The sequence below is a fragment of the Muscardinus avellanarius genome (assembly GCF_963383645.1).
Source record: "Muscardinus avellanarius genome assembly, chromosome: 22".
In the NCBI taxonomy this organism is placed as follows: Eukaryota; Metazoa; Chordata; class Mammalia; order Rodentia; family Gliridae; genus Muscardinus; species Muscardinus avellanarius.
Window position 1 is genome coordinate 748699 of NC_137808.1, and position 19421 is coordinate 768119.

General features: G+C 49.6%; 2 protein-coding genes across 2 annotated transcripts in view; both read right to left on the reverse strand.

Moving 5' to 3' along the window:
* LOC308278394 (CCA tRNA nucleotidyltransferase 1, mitochondrial-like) overlaps window positions 1-19421 on the reverse strand; it is a gene marked incomplete at both ends in the record, with an annotated part of 995237 nt that overhangs the window by 384630 nt on the left and 591186 nt on the right.
* Window positions 1277-19255, reverse strand: ARPC4 (actin related protein 2/3 complex subunit 4; the record flags this gene model as incomplete). The annotated part of the gene is made up of 9 exons (XM_080718139.1): window positions 1277-1328; window positions 1419-1512; window positions 2201-2226; window positions 5103-5188; window positions 5975-6145; window positions 7456-7551; window positions 8577-8688; window positions 13692-13810; window positions 19139-19255. 9 exons carry the CDS (start codon window positions 19253-19255, stop codon window positions 1277-1279), a joined length of 873 nt encoding a protein of 290 aa, XP_080574265.1.

A 19421-nucleotide genomic window follows, 5' to 3' on the forward strand; every position in this document is an offset into this window, starting at 1 on the left:
AACTCGAGGTATTGCTAAGAAAGTCTATCACCTCGTGTGTGTTTGTGTGTGTGTGTGCGCGCTGAGGACCGAACCTAGGGACATCCGGCCTCTGAGCCACACCCCCAGGCCTTATTTGAGGTACTGGGGGTTGAACCCAGGGGCATTCTAATTCCAAGCGACACTCCCAGTGCTATTTTTTATCCTTCATTTTGAATTGGGGTCTCATTAAGTTGTAAAGGGCCTAAGTAGCTGAGCCTTTGAACCTGTGATTCTATCTCAGCCTTCCAAGTACTAGGATTATAAGCATATATCACCATTCTCTACTCCCCCAGCACTATTTTTTCTTTTTTTGTGGTACTGGGGATGAAACCCAGAAGCCTTCTACCTCCGGGCTACACTCCCAGGCCTATTTTATATATTTGGAAACAGGGTCTCACAAAGGTGACGACAGCCTCAATAAATAGCCAAGGCTGGCTTTGAACCCGTGAGATCCTCCTGTCTCGGCCTCCAAGTACTGGGATTACAAGTGTGCCTGGCTATTTTTTTTTTTTTTTTTTGTGGTACTGGGGGTGGAACCCAGAGGCTTTCTACCCCCAAGCTGTACTCCCAGCCCTATTTTATATTTTTTAATTTGGAAACAAGGTCTCACCAAGTTGCTGAGGTTGACTTAGAACCTGTGCGATCCCATCTCAGCCTCTCAAGCGCAGGGATTACAAGTGTGTGCCACCACACCCGACTTACGCCTGGCTATTTTATTATTTGGAAACCAGGTCTAAGTTGCAGTGGCTGCCCCAAACCCGTGGTCCTCCTGTCTCATCTTCCCAAGCACTGGGATTACAGGCCTGTGCCACCATGCTCAGCCATTATAATTCTCTTCAGTAATAGAAACATTTATGTTGCCTGGTAGGGTAGGGACTTGAAATGTCACCAGTGTGACTGAGGAGTCAGGTTTTACTTTATTTAGTAACAGGAACTTAAATACAAATAGCTCATGTGAACAGTGATTACTACTTCAGCACAGGAAGGAATCTACCCTCTTGCTCACTCGCTGATTTAGACCACACTCGTTCATTTCACCAAACCCGTTTCCTCTTCCAAGACATGGGATCACTGTTTCTCTGAGGTCACCTTTTACCCCTCATTAAATCGTTTCTGGAGCAACACCCAAGCATACAAAGAACATTTTCAGAAAAGTCTGGGGCCAGGACTGCAGGGAGGCAAGTCTCTGGACTGAGGCCGCAGGACCCCAGAACCCCAAGCCCACCTCCCTGCCCCCCACTCTCGCCTCTCTCGCTCACTCACGCACAGAGTAAGACCTCATGCGGCCCCCGAGGGGCAAGAAGAGACTTTAATGGGGGAGGAAGAGCCGGCGAGCATGGGGGAGCCAGGGCCGGCGCGGGCCCGCTGGGCGGCGAGGCAGCTCCGGGAGGACTTACCTCTCCACCTCTAGCTCAGGCGCCGCACACACAGACAGGCGCCGAGACAGCGGCCCCCGCAGCCAGGAGCTGCCTGGCTTTTGAGCCCCAGCTCCTAGGCATGGCTGGCAGTCATGGAGTCAGCCTTGCCACAGCCAGAGCGGGTGGCCCTCTTCAGACAGAACTCGGGAAGCGGGCAGAGGCCCCCACCACTTCCACGGAGCCCATGAGGCTTGGGAATAGGTGGACGAAGGAGAGAAACTGGAGTCTGGGGGCTCCTTCTCTCCCCACGTGGGGCGGGGCACAGGGGAGAAAAGAGTAGTCGCCTCTGGCTCCAGGCCCGCCCAGACCCGCAGCGACCAATCAGGTACAACCAATCAGGTACAATCACTGGGACCAGTCACAGCCACGGAGGGGGAGGTGGTTTAAAAAACAAAACAAAAAGGGTACAGTCTCCTACAAGCACAGAGTTTTAAGTTTCAAGACGTTAAAAAAAAATCTGTCCCAGCCCGGGGGACTGAACACGAGCCGTGTGGCCTCGGAAGGTCCCCGCCGCCTTCTTGCCCAGGTAGCACGCACACCACCCCTCCCCCGCGAGGCCCGGCCTCCAGGCAGAGACTTCAGGATGCCTTCGCAGACAGGAGAGATCCAGCCAGATGCTTTAAAACTGTCAAGAGAAACAAGAAGCAGTGAATGGTGGTTATTACCAGCAGGGGGGCTGAGCTGGGCGCTGCCACTGTGCTCTGATTTCTGGGGAATGGGGTGAAGGACACACTCTTATTTGAGCCAGCTTCAGCACTGACCTGTGGGCACCGGCCCAATCCTAGCACTAGAAAAGGACAAAGGAAGCAATTACTGAGGGCCGCTCCACAGGAACCCTGCACCGCCCTCACCGAGGCCGCGCAAGGCTTGGCCAGTACTGCGCCCGGGACCTGGCCCTGGGGTCAAGCACCAACCAGGACAGGACTCAGGAATGGTGTCTGTCCTCAAGCATCATCCAGACCTCAACAGTCTTTTGTTTTTTTTTTTTTTTTTTTGGTGGCACTGGGGATTGAACTCAGGGTCATTCAACGTTTTAATCTGAAACCAGAGTGCCTTGCTAAATGGCTGAGCCTGTGATCCTCCTGTCCCAAGTACTGAGATAACAGGCGTGCACCACCATACCTGGCTATTTGACACTTTATTTTTTGTGGTACCAGAGATTGAACTCAAACATTCTACCTCTGAGATACACCCCAACCCTATTTTATTTTATTTTTATTTTTATTTTTTTTGGTGGTACTGGGGTTCCTGGAAGCCCTTCTATCTCCAGGCTACACTCTCAGACCTATTTTTACATTTTTATTTGGAAACAGGGTCTCCTAAGCCAGCACGCGCAGCTGGCTTCGAACCTGCGCGATCCTCCTGTCTCTGCCTCCCAAGCGCGGGGATGACAAGTGTGCACCACCACGCCCGGCTCCTATTTTATTTTTTTAATTAATTAATTTTTTTTTGTGATACTGGGGGTAAAACCTATGGGGGCCTTCTACCTCCGGGCTATACTCCCAGACCTATATTTTATATTTTATTTGGAAACAGGGTCTCACTAAGTTGTTGAAAGCCTCACTAAGTAGCCAGCTGAGGCTGGCCAACTTCAAACTTGTGCGATCCTCCTGTCTCAGCCTCCCAAGTACAGGGATTACAAACATGTGCCGCCATGCCCGGCTCCCTATTTTGTATTATTGCAAATAGGGTCTTGCTAAGTAGTTGAGGCGGGCTGCAAACCTGAGATCCTTCTGTCCCAGCCTCCCAAGTACTTGGATTAAAAGTGTCTGCCAGCCGGACGTGGTGGCGCACGCTTGTAATCCCTGCGCTTGGGAGACTGAGACAGGAGGATCACACGGGTTTGAAGCCAGCCTCAGCTACTTAGTGAGGCTCTCAGCAACTTAGTGAGACCCTGTTTCCAAATAAAGTATAAAAAAGGCCTGGGAGTATAGCCCTGAGGAAGAAAGCCTCTGGGTTCTACCCCCAGTACCACCAAAAAAAAAAAAAAAGTGCCTGCGAGCCAAGCGTGGCAGCGCACACTTGTAATCCCGGTGCTTGGGAGGCGTAGACAGGAGGATTGCGCAGGTTCAAAGACAGCCATGCTGGCTTAAGAGACCCTGTTTCCAAATAAGTAAGTATAAAAATAGGTCTGGGAGTGTAGCCTGAAGGAAGAAGGGTTTCCAGGAACCTCAGTACCACCAAAAAAAAAAAAAAAAAAAAGTGTCTGCCATAAGCCTGGCATGGTGGTGCACACTTATAACCCCAGCATTTGGGAAGCCGAGATAGAAGGATCATGGTTCAAGATAGCCTCAGCTATTTAGGGAGGCCCCTGCAACTCAGTGAGACACTGTTTCAAAATAAAGTATAAAAAAATAAGAGTTGGGGCCATACATATATTTTCTTATTTTTAGCTCAGAATAACTCAGAGATAGAATGCCCTTGGGTTCCATCCCCAATACCGCACACACACACACAAAGTGTCTGCCACTATACCCAGCTGTGGACATAATTTTTATGCTGATTAGCTCTATAAAAATGTAATTGTCTTAGCGGGCCCTGGTGACACATGATAATACTGGTACTGGGGCCAGGCGTGGTGGTGCATGCTTGTAATCCCCGCGCTTGGGAGGCTGAGACAGGAGGATCGCACAGGTTCAAAGCCAGCCTCAGCTACTTAGTGAGGCTCTCAGCAACTTAGCGAGACCCTGTTTCCAAATAAAATATAAAAAAGGTATGGGAGTATGGCCCAGAGATAAAAGCCTCTGGGTTCCACCCCTAGTACCACCAAAAAAAAAAAAAAAAAAGAGAGACTCTGTTTCAAAACAAAAAATAAGCCGGGCGTGGTGGGCACGCCTGTCATCCCCTCGCTTGGGAGGCGGAGACAGGAGGATCGCGCAGGTTCGAAGCCAGCCGCGCGCGCTGGCTTAGGAGACCCTGTTTCCAAATAAAGATGTAAAAATAGGTCTGGGAGTGTAGCCGGGAGGTAGAAGGGCTTCCAGGAACCCCAGTACAACAAAAAAAACAAACAAAAACAAAAAAAACCCAAAAATATAAAAAACTGGGGGTTTGTAGCTCAAAGGTAGAAACACCCCTGAGTTCAATCCCCAGTAAACACACACACACACACACACACACACACACACACACACACACACACACACACACACACACAGTATAGTTAATTAAATGACTAAATTGGGATGAGGGCTATTTTCCCTCAGTTGACTCTTGAGATAATACACGATCTCATTAGGAATGCTTCGCAGACCCTCCTGTCACAGCTGGGGAACTGAGACCTGGCTGAGAAGTTCTAGAAGTGCCCCGCGAGCAGGCAGAGCGGCTAGGCGCTGACTGGTGAGGTGCACTCGGCCGGCAGGGGCGCCCTCGGGACAGCCAAGCCCCAGGGGAGGCAGTGTCATTTCCATTTTTAGGAGTCTGCACTCCTTCTGGGCTGGCCCTGAGCACTCGTAGGAGTAAACATTTAATCTACCTCGGGGGATAACAGTCAGCTCTGAGTGGAGCATATCAACAAACCCAAGAGTGTTTGGAGAAGGGAAAAGAACTCCGAAGGCATGTCCTAAATAGCTCAGCAAGAACAACTATGCCATCATTCCTCCATGTAAACACTCCCTCCTCTTTCGGTCGGGAAGGCAAGACAGTTCAGGGGCCTGGAGGCCTCACACCGACACCGACACCGGCGTCAGCCACGTTCGACATGATGGCAACCAGGTGGAAAAAACCGTAACTCCACACCTCAGCTGCACACGCTGGAGAGAGCGAAGTCTGTCCCGGAAGTGAAATCACACCAGGATTAACTGCCTTGTGTTCCCCAAACAAACACATATGCACTTCATTTGGACATTTCTTTTTCTATTTGCGGTACTGGGGATGGAACCCAAGAGCATTCTACCTCCAGGTGACACCCACAGCCCACAATTTTTTTTTTTTTTGGTAGTACTGGGAATGGAATCCAGAGGCTTTCTACCTCTGGGCTACACTCCCAGACCTATATTCTATTTTATTTGGAAACAGGGTCTCACTAAGTCACTGAGGGCCTAAGTAGCTGAGGCTGGCTTCAAACCTGTGCTATCGTCCTATCCCAGCCTACCAAGTGCTGGCATTACAAGCGTGTGCCACCACGGCCGGCTCCCAGTCCTAATTTTTATTCTTTATTTGGAAACCGGGTCTCACTGAGTTGCAGAGGGCCTCACTAAGTAGCTGAGGCTGTCCTCGAACTGCGATCCTCCTGTCTCAGCCTCCCAAACGCTGGGATGACAAGCGTGCGCCACCACGGCCGGCTCATTTGTGGACATTTTAAGATGTAGACATTGCTGTCTAAGTCCCCACAGGACACTAAGAGGCACCGAAACACCAAGAAATAGAAAATGCCCTGCTGCGCTTGAAGGTGAACCTTGGGCCTTCCAGCGGCAAAGGGCCTGGCGCGAGGGGCCGCGTGTGCACACACCCTGGGGCACCGCTTTCCCACCAGGTGCTCAAGTTCCCAAGCCCACACTCCGTCCTCCTCTGCAGGAAGCCCGGAGGCCCCCACGTACATTCTTGAGGAACTCCTCGGCCACGATGCGCGCGCGGGCGTTCACCGACAGCTTCATCTCGCTGATCTCTTTGTCTATCTCCTCCATGAAGTGGATCACGAAGTCCACCAGCTTGTGTTTGTACATCTGCTCCGTGTGGAAGTTGGTGATCAGAAAGCTGATGTCATATCCCTAGGGAAGGAGCACAGGAGGGAGGAGGTGGGAGAGAGTTAGGACAAGAGGAACGCAGGCTGGCCTCATTCCCCACGCCGCCCCACCCCGGCCACACACACACACACACGTGAGCGCCCTCCCCGCCGGCAGCCCATGCTCCCAAGTGGGCTTATGATGGACCCAAACAAGGGCACCCAGTCAGCAAGTCTGTATTTATCAGCTTCTCTGGAGGACTAGCCACGGCACAAACAATCCTGCACGCAAAGGAGGAAAGGGAACATGGAGGGAATCGAGACCTCGTTATAGAAAACTGCAATCCAACCATAAGGAACATTTATTTTTTTACTTTTTTTTTTGGGGGGGGGGGGAGAATGAGACAGAAGGATCACAGCTTTGAGGACAGCCTCCGCTACTTAGAAAGACCATTTCAAAATAAAAAAAAAAAAAAAAAAATAGGGCTGGAGGTATAGTTTAGAGATAGAATACTCTTTTTTTAAAAAAATTTTAAAAAGCTGGGCGTGGTGGCGCACGCTTGTAATCCCCAGGGGTTTGGAAGGCAGAGATAGGAGGATCGCGCGAAGTCAGCCTTGCTGGCTTAAGAGACCCTGCTTCCAAATAAAAATAATATAAAATAGGTCTGGGAGTGTAGCCCAGAGGTAGAAAGGTTTCCAGGAACCCCAGTACCACCAAAAAAAAAAATAAATATATAAAATATTGAGGGTTCTACCTCAGTATTAAGAAAACTAATACAGGTGTGGTGGTGCACTCTTGTAATCCCAGCACTTGGGAATTTGGGAGACTGAGACAGGAGGATACCACAGGTTCGAAGCCAGCCTCAGCAACTTAGTGAGACCCTGTTTCCAAATAAAATATAAAATAGGTCTGGGAGTGTAGCCCGGGGTAGAAAGCCCCTGGGTTCCACCCCAGTCCCCTTCACACACACACACAAAAGAAGAAGAAAAGAAAAAGACGAGAAAGACCCTGGCCACATCTGGTGACAGATGGTGCCTGTGCCACCCTGTGTGGGAGCCGCTCAGTCCCCGGGGATGTTTAAAGTTCACCGAGCAGGGGTCCATGGAGAGGATTCAAGTAAGCGTCAACTGTGGCTCTGAGAGACCGTGACGGGGTTGGTGGCGGAGCCTGGAGAGATTTCTAACTCATGGTGCTTTCTGCTGCTGGGACCCGGCCCTGGGGATGAGCGGGACGCAGGCTCTCGCCTGAGGCGGGGGAGCCCAACAGCTGGGGAAGGCGCAATCCCGGCTCAAGAAACCGCCAGGCCACTCGGGGTGACCCGTGGGCAGCGTGGCCTTGGGAGCCACAGGTCTCACCTCTACTGGCTTCCTTCGCAGGATAAAGAAGTTCTCTGCCCGCATCATCATAAAGCGCATGAACTTGTGGCATAAAATCTTCTCAATCTCATCAGCCTGGTGAAAACAGACGAGTGAGTTCCCTAAAGCCAACTTCCTCGGTCAAAAGCATCCAGGAGCCTGGCCCCCAGACCCCAGTTTCCTGCAGGCTCTCTGGAGGTAGCGGGGTCTGGTTCCGGCAGCGATCGCTGCGTGTGCTGGGATGCTAGCTAAATGGAGGACCTAGCCAAAGGTCCCCTGACCTAATGAGGCACTATTGTGACCTCGTTATTGGAGATGGGAGATAATGGCAAACCAGAGCCCCCACACCACTCAAAACGACCTGCCCTTATTAAACTAAACCAGCACTTCCCAGAGTTGGTGGCACATACTATATGGGTGATCAGAGCCTGCTTTGATAACAACAAACATCAAAATATCCTCCGAGGTAGCCAGGCGCAGTGGTGCACGCTTGTAATCCCAGCATTTGGGAGGCTGAAACAGGAGGAGAGCAGTTCTAAGACAGCCTCAAGTACTTAGCCTCAAGCCCCTTTGCAACTCAGTGAGACCCTTTTTTTGTTTGTTTTGTAGTACTGGGGAGGGAACCCAAGGGCATTCTACCTCCGAGCTATACCCCCAGCCCTATTTTTTTTATTCTTTATTTTGAAACAGGGCCTAAGTAGCTGAGGCTGGCTTTGAACCTGCGATCCTCCTGTCTCAGCCTCCCGGGTATTGGGATGACAAGCGCGCACCACCACGCCTGGCTAGGCACTTTGTTCCTTAAACCGACTGGCAGCTGCACACTGGCTAGCCAACTGGCACTCCTTTACTCTGCCTATGTGGACACATGGTTGCACGGCCTGATTCGAAGTGGCCCCGCAGCCCTGCCTGCTCCATTCCCTGCGTCCTAATCTAGAGCAAGGCCGATCAGATGGCGCCGCCCTCTCATTCACCCGCTGACCTGCTCTGGAAAATCACCTCCTGAGTCCGCTCAACAAAGCAGAGCCCGAGGCTCTGACGCCCTGACTCTCCTTAGTGATCTCAGACTGGGAGCCGAGGCTGGGAAAGAGACCGCTGACTCGGGGCCTCTCCAGGGCACTCACCTGCTTTACAGCGATGCTGACCCGGACAGAATTGATGGAGCCCTCAATCAGCACCTTCTCCTTCTCATTCCTGCTGATGGTGACGGGCTGCAATAGGAGCTCTTTGCTACTTCTGAAAAACAAAGCCACAGAGGCCTCTGCACTACGGAGCAACCGGGCATTAAGCCAGCAGGGGTGCGGCACCGTGGAGGCCAGGAAGCATGTTCCACAGCACACAGACCCCGGCTCTGGAGTCGGGGGAAGGGTTTGGAAACCCAGCCTCCTGTTACCTTCCTCGGGCGGGTTACCCAGTTGGAATCTCAATTTCCTCAAGTGTAAAATGATGCTGACTGCTGCGCCACAGGTAAGGACCGGGAGAGTCTGAGTATGTTTGGTACAGGGCAGGAGCTGTTCAAAGACTGCTGATGTGAACAGCTATAAGCCAACACACCATTGAGGAGAGAGAGCACACGGACAGGCTAAAATTCAGCTCAGTTTGGACTCCTTTCGTTAACTTTTTTTTTGGTGTGTGTGTTTGTGTGTGTGTGTGTGTGTGTGTGGTACTGGGGATGGAATCCAGGGCATTCTACCTCTTAAGCTATACTCCCAGCCTTATTTTTATCTTTTATTTATTTATTTTTTGGTGGTACTGGGGGCGGAACCCAGAGGCTCTCTACCTCCGGGCTATATACTCCCAGACCCATTTTATACTTTATTTGGAAACAGGGTCTCACTAAGTTGCTGAGAGCCTCACTCAGTAGCTGAGGCTGGCTTCGAACCTGCGCGATCCTCCTGTCTCAGCCTCCCAAGCGCTGGGATTCCAAGTGTGGGACCTACCAGGCCCGGCTTATTTTCATTTTAAAACAGGGTTTCGCTCAGTAAATCAAGGTCTCACTATTCACTGAAGCTGTCTTCAAACCTGCGATCCTCGTAAGTACTGGGATTACAAGTCCATCAGCACACCGGGCTTAACTTTGTGTGCACGCGTCTGCGTACGCGTGCTATGCGCTGCTGTCAAATGCAGGACTCCACACACACGAGGCTAGCCCTCCACCACCAAGCTACGTCCCCCGCCCTGGCTTCCACTAATTATCAACCCAGAATGATTCTTTTTTTTTTTTTTTTTTTTTTACCACTAGGACCCCATCAGTTCGGGTCCCGAGCCGATGTCTTTGAATCTCTAGATACTCTACTCGTAAAGGTAGTTAAACTGTGGTGGTTTGTGAGCTGTTACTTTTTTTTTTGATGGTACTGGGGATGAAACCCAGGGACATTCTAATTCCAGAATACACCCCCATCCCTATTTATTTATTTACATTTTGCTGTACTGGTAATGGAACCCAGGGGCACTCTACCTCTGAGCTATGCCCTTAGACCTATTTTTTTATTCTTTAACTTGAAACAGGATCTCACTAAGTTGCAAAGGGCATAAGTAGCTTAAGCTGGCCGGGAACGTCGATCCTCCGATCTCAGCCTCCCGAATGCTGGCAGGCGGGCACCACCACCCCCGGCTTCCTATTTCCTATTTTTTTTATTTTGAAACAGGGTCTCACTGAGTTGCAAAGGGCCTCATTAAGTAGCTGCGGCTGGCTGAAAACCTGCAATTCTCCCGTCTCAGCCCCTCAACTACTGGGATTACAAGCACGTGCCACCACGCCTGCTGTGCTGTTACCATTTAAAATGCCTAGTGGAAATTATGTATGTTAGGAAGCATAACACAGCCCAATAATGGTGGCACATGTCTGTAATCCCTGCACCACAGGAGGCTGAGCAGGAGGACCAAAAGCGGAGGCCAGCTTGGACAATGCAGTGAGACCCTGTCTCAAAACAAAAAGGTGTGGTGGCGCATGCCTATAATCTCACTCCTTAGGAGGCTGACACAGGATGATTGCAAGTTGTAAGACAGCCCCAGGAGCCAGGCGTGGTGGCGCACGCTTGTAATCCCAGCATTCGGGAGGCTGAGACTGGAGGATCGCGGTTCGCAGACAGCCTCAGCTACTTAGTGAGGCCCTCTACAACTCAGTGAGACCCGGTTTCAGAATAAAGAATAAAAAAAAAAAAAAAAAAAAAAAAAAAAAAAAAAAAAAAAGGGCTGGGGGTGTAGCTCAGAGGTCGATTGCCCCTAGGTTCCACCCCCAGACCTAAAAAAAAAAAAAAAAAGACAGCCTCAGGAGCTGGGCGTAGTGGTGCATGCTTGTAATCCCAGCATTCGGGAGGCTGAGACCAGAGGATCATGGTCCATGGCCAGCCTCAGCTACTTAGTGAGGCCCTCCACAATTTAGTGAAACTCTATTTCAAGATAAAGAATAAAAACTAGGGCTGGGGGTGTAGCTCGGAGGTCGAATGCCCCTGGGTTCTATCCCCAGACCTGCAAAAAATAAATAAGTAAGACAGCCTCAGCAACTTAGTGAGACTCTCAGGAACCTAGCAAGACCATCTTTCAAAATAAAAAGTAAAAAAGGCTGGGACTTTAGCTCCAAGGGAGAATGAACTGGGTTCGTCCACAGTACCACAAATAAGTGAAATAAAATAGGGCCGGGAGTTGTAACTCAGTGGTTAAACGCCCCTGGATTCAATCTCCAGGACCACTAAAACAAACGCCAACCCCTCCCCCAAAACCACAATATCATTTAATGTGATGCGGCATGTATCTCAGTTATATATATATCCCAGATTAAATTTCAAAGGTTTCAGGAAAAAAATAATATATGAGAACTAGATAAGAAAAAAAAAAAAAGGAATATTTAGAATAAGTAGTAAAAGGGTACAGACTCATAGGAAAAAAAAAAATTATTGATCCTTTATTTGGTACTAAAGGTTGCACCCAGGAACAGTCTACCTCCCAGCTATAGCCCTGACCCTTTTAATATTTTTTTATTTTGAAATAGGATCTCACTAAATTGTTGAGACTACCCTCAAACCAGCAATCCTCCTGTCTCAGGTTCCCACGTAATGGGATAACAGGTATGTGTTATGCCTGGCTCTTGATCCTTACATTAGAAAAATATAAACTGGGCCTGTAATTCTAGTATTTAGGAGACTGAGACAAGAGGATCCAAAATTTAAGGGCACCTTAGCAACTTAGTGAAACCATGTTTCAAAATGAAAAATAAACCAGGCCCAGTGGCCCACACTTGTAATCCCAGAGCTGACCGCTTGTAATCCCAGAGCAGAGCACTTGGGAGGCTGACACACACAGGTTTGAAGCCAGCCTCAGCTGGCTTAAGAGACCCTATTTCCCAATAAAATATAAAATAGGTCTGGGAGGGTAGCCCGGAAGTAGAAGGCCCTTGGGTTCCATCCCCAATACCATCAAAAATAAAGAAATAAATAAAATAAAAATAAAGAGCTGGGCTGGTGGCACACGCTTGTAATCTCAATTCTCGAGGCTGAAACAGGAGGATTGCATGTTTGTGGCCAGACTCAGCTACTTAGTGAGGCCCTCTGCAACTTAGTTAAGACTCTCTTTCAAAATAAGAATAAAAGCTGGGTGTGGTGGCGCACGCTTGTAAACCCTGCGCTTGGGAGATGGAGACAGGAGGATCGCGCAGGTTCGAAGCCAGCCGTACTGGCTTAAGAGACCCTGTTTACAAATTTAATAAAAGTATAAAATAGGTCTGGGAGAGTAGCCCGGAAGTAGGAGGGTTTCCAGGAACCCCAGTACCACCAAAACAAAACAAACAAAAAAGAATAAAAGCTGGGCCAGGTGTGGTGGTGCGTGCTTGTAATCCCTGCGCTTGGGAGGCGGAGACAGGAGGATCGCGCTGGTTCAAAGCCAGCCTCACTGGCTTAGGAGACCCTGTTTCCAAATAAAAAATATAAAAAAATAGGTCTGAGAGTGTAACCTGGAGGTAGAAGGGTTTCCAGGAACCCCAGTACCAAAAAAATAAATAAATAAAAAATAAAAGCTGGAAGGCAAGGTGGCACACACTTGTAATCCCAGCACTTGGGAGGCTGAGACAGGGGACTGCGCAGGTTCAAAGCCAGCCTCAGCTACTTAGTGAAGCTCTCAGCAACTTAGTGAGACCCTGTTTCAAAATAAAATATAAAATAAGCCGGGCATGGTGGCGCACGCTTGTAATCCCGCACTTGGGAGGCTGAGACAGGAGGATCGCACAGGTTCGAAGCCAGCCTCAGCTACTTAGTGAGGCTCTCAGCAACTTAGTGAGACCCTGTTTCCAAATAAAATATAAAATAGGTCTGGGAGTATAGCCCGGAGGTAGAAAGCCTCTGGGTTCTACCCCCAATACCACCAAAAAAAAAATATATATATATATTAATAAATAAATATATATAAATAAATATATATATAATATATATATTTAATATATAATTTAATATAATTTTATATATATAATTTATAATATAATATATATTATATAATATAATATATAATTTAATAATAATTTAATATATATAATATATATATATTATATATAAATAAATAAATAAATATATATATATAATGGGTCTGGGAGTATAGCCCAGAGGTAGAAAACGCCCTGGGTTCCACCACCAGTATCACAAAAATAAAAAAAATTTAAAAAATAGAACTGGGGCATAGCTTGGAGGTAGAATGCTACTGGGTTCAATCCCCAGTACCACAAAATATAAAAAATAAGCAAATAAAAAGGAGCTGGCGCAAGCTTGTAATCCCAGTACTTGGGAGGCTGAGATAGGAGGATGACCAACCTTACCTACTTTTTTTTTTGGGGGGGGTACTGGGGATGGAAACCAGGGGCCTTCTACTTCTGAGTTAATCCCCTAACCATATTTTTTATTCTTTATTTTGAAACAGGGTCTCGTTGAGTTTGCAAAGGGCCTCACTAAGTAGCTGAGGCTGGCCGTGAACCTATGATTCTCAGTCCTTTCTTAAGCTGCCATTCATTCAGTAAGACCACGGGAGACACTTCGTGAACGACCCTGCTCTACCAACCTTGTATCAAACAATTTAGGCTTCAAAAAGGAGGTTCTCCCCTGGCCTTTGCCCTGCCTACCTACTGGCCCTCTTTCGTGAACTCCAAGTCGGGAACTTCCCACTGCCGACCTGGCAGAAGACAGGATGCCACGGGCTCTCCCCCCACAGCCACGCCTGTGTGCGGCGCCCTGGGCCCACCCTGGCCTGCTCGCCCCTACCTGACTTCCACCTCCGGCTTGTTGTGTCGTTCCACCACCTGGGAGGAGAAGTTCTCCAGGCAGAGGGCAGCCTGCAGAGTGGCCCGCACGGCACTCAGGTAGGGGCGCAGAGTGGCAGTCTGTGGGAATAAAGACCAAGGGATGAGGAGGACCAGAATGTGCCTCGCCAAGTCCAGTGGCCCTACTCCAGCTCCCCCAGAGGCGGGCATTACTGGGGCGCCAGCCCTCAGATACCACAGGGGTCAGACAGAAGAGGCCTTCAGCATGGCCCTTCCTCTACGTCTAGAGCAGTGGTCCTCCACACCGAACGGTTCTCCTTGCCAGGCATCTGTCTACAAAGCGCGACAAAAATTGATCCAGCCCCAAATGTCAACGGTGCTGATGTTACGAGCTCTGGTCTGGAGGTAGAGAGGTGAATGTCCTTAACCTGTGTATTTATTAGCCAACAAATGTATCATTCTACTGCTTGCCAGCCACCGAGCTGGCTGCGAATTCCAAGACGAGCAGGATCATCACCCCCAAATGGCTCAACTGGGTGGGGGTACACATTAGCAAGGAAAAGACATGAAAAAGCTGTAGTTGGGCATGGTGATGCATGCTCGCAATCCCAGTACTTGAGAGGCTGAGACAGGAGGATGGCAGGTTTGTGGCCAACCTCAGCTACTTAGTGAAGCCCTCTGCAAGTTGCTGAGACCTGTTTCAAAATAGGGCGGGGGGTTTGCTCAGAGGTAAAATGTCTCCGGATCCCATCCCCCAGTTCAGCAAAAATAAATGAATAAACACATAAATAAAATAATGAAGCTGGGTGAGGTAGTACACACCTATAATCCCAGTACGTAGGCTGACCAGGAGTGTCACAGGTCTGAGGCTAGCCCTGACAATTTAGTGAGACCTTCAGCAACTTAGCAAGACTGTTTGAAAATAACAAATGGCTGAAGTTGTAGCTCAGAATGTCACAGGGTTCGATCCCCAGCACAAAATAAGTCAATAAAGGAATAAAAGAGGATGAAGCCAGGTATGGTGGCACACACTTGTCATCCCAGTTCTTGGGAGGCTGAGACAGGAGGAACACCATTCCTGGACAGTCTCAGCTACTCAAGTGAGGCCCTTCGCAACTCAGTGAGACCCTGTTTCAAAAAATAAAGACTAGGCCGGGCATGGTAGTGCACGCTTGGAATCCCAGCATGCGGGAGGCGGAGACGGAAAGATTGCAATTCAGAAGGATCGTTAATTCGTGGACAGCCTCAGTTACTTAGCGAGGCCCTTTGCAACTCAGTGAGACTCTGTTTCAAAATGAAGAGACTAAAAAATAGGGCTGGGGTGTGGCTTGGAGGTACAATGCCCCTGCGTTCCATCTCAGTACCGCAAGAAAAATAAAAATAAAAAATAAAAAGACAAAATAATGAAAGTGGAGGTGTAGCTCGGAGGTAAATGCCCCTGGGTTCTATTCCCAGTAACTGGGGAAAGAAAAAAAAAAGAAAGAAAAAATAAAAAATAGCTAGGAGTGGTGACACATGCTTGTAATCCCTGCGCTTGAGAGGCTGAGACAGGAGGATCGCACAGGTTCGAAGCCAGCCTCAGCTACTTAGCGAGGCTCTCAGCAACTTAGTGAGACCCTGTTTCCAAATAAAATATAAAATAGGTCTGGGAGTGTAGCCTGGAGCTAGAAAGCCTCTGGGTTCCACCCCAGTACCACCAAAAAATAAAAAATAAATAAAAAACAGGGCTGGGGGTGTAGCTCGGAGGTAAAATCCCCTGGGTTCCATCCCCAGTACTGCAATAAATAAATAAATAAACAAGGAAAAAGTGTAAAATAATTAAAACTGGATGTAGCCTATGTTGGCAGAAGAAACTGGTTTCAATTGGAAGTAGCCGAGCCACAGCAGTCTGTTATACTGGCCAAGCTCCTCTCACCTCCGGCTTTCCCCAAGCAGAACCATGCACCTGCAGCCTTTCCTTTTCCTCTCTGCTCAAGGCAGTCGCTGAGAACGCGGCCGAGGGCGGCCTCTTCCTTCCTCACAGGGGCCTTTCTCGGCTTCCCCTCTCCTTGCATTCATTACAAGTTACAGTAACATACTTGGCTTCTGGAAAGTTCTCTCTCCTTTGCTAGACTACAAGCCTCGTGGTCAACAGACCTGTCTACTCAGCGACACGGCTTGCACCTGGTTCGGTAGCGAAGACGCTCATCTTCCGTGGAATAACTAACTTTAAGCCAGAATAAAACCAAAGAGCAGCAGGAGTTCCAGAAGCCGTCAGGAGCACAAGGTTTCCGTGAACGAGAGGCGTTTCAGAGTGCGAGAGCGGGACAAAGTCACCGGAATCTTGAATGTTAGACCGTAAAAGTATCTTGGTGTGTGTGTGTTTGTTAGATAGACAGATATTGAGGATGAAATCCAAGGACCTTCTACCTCCAGACTACACCCCCAGACCTATTTTGTTCTTTATGTGGAAACAGGGTCTTCCTAAGTTGTGGAGGGCCTAAGTAGCTGAGGCTGGCCACCAACCTGTGGTACTCCTATCTCAGCCTCCCAAGTACTGGGTTGTGCGCCACCATGCCCAGCTAGCTTGTCCTTTTTTTTTTTTTTTTTGGTACTGGGGGTAGAACCCGGGGATTTGTACCTCCGGGCTACACTCCCAGACCTATTTTACATTTTATTTGGAAACGGGGTCTCACTAAGTCGCTGAGAACCTCACTAAGTAGCTGAGGCTGGCTTTGAACGTGCAACGTGCACGATCCTCTTTCTTGGCCTCCCAAGTACTGAGATTACAAGCGCGCGCCACCACGCCCGGTTCTAGCTTATCTTTTAATGTAGCAGGAACTACTGGAGCTTTCTGAGGAGGAAGTTACAGGACTGCAACTGCATGGTGGCTCTGTAGACAACGCCTGAAGAGGGAAGTGAGACAGAGCAGAAAGGGTTACCCAAGCTGGGCTCAGTGGCACACACCTGTAATCCCAGTGCCTGGGGGCCGGAGACAAGAGGACCACAGGTTCCTTGCCAGCCTCAGCTACTTAGTGGGGCCTTCTACAATTTAGTGACATTATTTCAAAATGAAGAAGAAGAAGAAGAGGAAGAAGAAGAAGAAGAAGAAGAAGAAGAAGAAGAGGAGGAGGAGGAGGAGGAGGAGGAGGAGGAGGGAGGAGGAGGGAGGAGGAAGAGGAGAAGAGGAGGAGGAGGAAGAAGAGGAGGAGGAGGAGGAAGAGGAGGAGGAGGAGGAAGAGGAAGAGGAGGAGAAAATAGGGCTAGGGGTGTAGCTCACAGGTAGAATGCCTCTGGGTTCAACCCCCAGTACCAAAAAAAATAAAAATAAAGCAAGGTGTGGCGGAGCATGCTTGTAATCCCTGTACTTGGGAGGCTGAGACAGGAGGATCTCGGTTCACAGACAGCCTCAGCCACTACTTAGTGAGGCCCTCTGCAACTCAGTGAGACCCTGTTTCAAAATAAAGAATAAAAAACAGGGCAGTGGGTATAGCTCAGAAGTCGAATACCCCCGAGGAGTTCCATCCCCAGACCCGCAAAAAAATTTAAACAAGTAAAATAAATACATAAATAAATAAAATGAGGGTTGGGGGTATAGTTAAGAGGTAGAACATCCCTGGGTTCAGTCAGTCCTCAGTAACACATACACACAAAATTCGAATAAGCCTACATACACAGGATTCCATTTATGTGATAACCTGAAAAAGGCAAAAGAGAAGAGGGGAAAAATGAGTGGCTATAGCCGGGCTTGGTGGCGCACACCTGTAATCTTGGGAGGCTGAGACAGGAGGATCTCACAGGTTCGAAGCCAGCCTCAGCTACTTAGCGAGGCTCTCAGCAACTCAGTGAGACCCTGTTTCCAAATAAAGTATAAAATAGGTCTGGGAGTGTAGCCCAAAGGTAGAAAAGCCCATGGGTTCCACTCCCAGTAACACACACACACACACAACACACACACACAGAGAATGGCCATTTAGGGTGAGGGGGACACGAGAGGAGGAATTATAAGGAAAAAAACTTAAGAAAACTATTTAGGGGGATGGAAATTTTCTGTATCTTAATTGCAGAAGTGGTTATGTGAGTGTTTCTTGCCAAGATTCATTAAAAGGTGAATTTTAGGCGATCACCTTGCAATGCCTGCCTTTCCATGAATAGACATAGCATCATGAACTAGCTCAATGCACTTCAATTTTTAAAAAGCAAAAGGTTATGTCCTCAATCAGAAATGCAGAAGATTCCAGGTTTCTGGTGAGGTGTGATAATACAAAGTTAGCCAGGATAGGGAACACAGCAGGAAAAGCAAGCGGAGGAGTGATAAATTGTAACTAGAAGTGTAATTTCACTAGTAATCCCAGCCTTCGGGAGGTGGAGACCAGATGATCCCGGTTCAGGGACAGCCTCAGCTACTTAGTGAGGCCCTTTGCAACTTAAGTGACACCATGTTTCAAAAATAAAGAATAGAAAATAGGGCAGGGTGTGTAACTTGGAGGTTGAATGCCCCTGGGTTCCATCTCCACACCCGCAAAAAAAAGCGTAATTTCAAGAACCAGGCGTGGTGGTGCACATTTGTAATCCCAATACTTGGGAGGCCAAGACAGGAAGATCGCGGGTTCCAGACCAGCCTCAGCTACTTAGTGAGGTGCTGTTTCAAAATAAAGAATAAAAAATAGGGGTGGGGATGAAGCTCAGAAGTAGGAAGTAGAATACCCCTGGGTTCATTCCACACGGCCACACACACACACACACGGGGAACTTCAAGGTATCTTCAAGACAGCCAGGTGACTTCTGAGTTGGGATGGCAAACTGAGGAGTCACCAGAACACAGGTCATCAAGGCCTGGGGGCGGTAGATATCAGCAGGAAAAGTAATAATTGGAAAGTCCTAAGAGGAAGAGGAGGTGAGCAGGAGAGGAACTCCCAGGAACGCCCACCTACACCAACCGGAAGGATTCGCAGGAAGGGAAGGATGGGCGGTGATCAGAGCTTACACACAGTAGGACCGACGCAGTTGAGTGCTGACCAGGAAGGGGGTGGGGAGAGCCAACCCAGAAGAGATCTTTCCCTGCGGCAGAGGCCGGCGGTACTGACCAGAGGCTAGGATGCAGTGGACACCAGCCTCGGGAAACGGATCCAGGCAGGAGAGGGCCAGGGCGGAGTATTAGTGGAGCTCTACCCTGGATCCTCGGCCTCAAGGCGGGCCTAGGCCTACTACGTGCTTCCAACACCGCCTCGGAAGCCCACTCCCCGCTCCCTCCGGGCCTCAGGCGCGTTCCCAGCCTGCTCGGCAGAGCCGCCCCGCACGCCCAAGGCCTGCTGCTCCCTCCGCCGCCCCGCCCTGTCTCCACGCTCCCCGAGCCCCCCAGCCCCGGCACCTTCGGGCCCAGGCCTCGGCGGCCAGGCCGCCTCTCCCCTATCCCCGCGGCCCGAGGCAGGCCGGCGGGGGTCCCTGGCCGGGGTCCCGCTCTCTCACCATCGCGGGCGCTGGCTGGGCCGGAAAGCGGAAGTGCGGAAGTGGCCAGCCCCGCGACGCCGCCCGCCCGGGAGCCGCGCAGCCGCAGTCCCCGCCCGGACTTCCGGGACGTACCATTACGCTCCGAAGGGAAGGGGGAGCCCGGGAACACTGGGACCTCTTCGAGGTGTTTTCACGCCAGGGCTACCGTAGCATCCCCAAAGCCTGTGGGTTGAAGATTCAGCACTCGGAGTCCTCTCGTCGTCCACGCGTCCCTAGCCCGTGCCTTAGACTCCTTGATCGC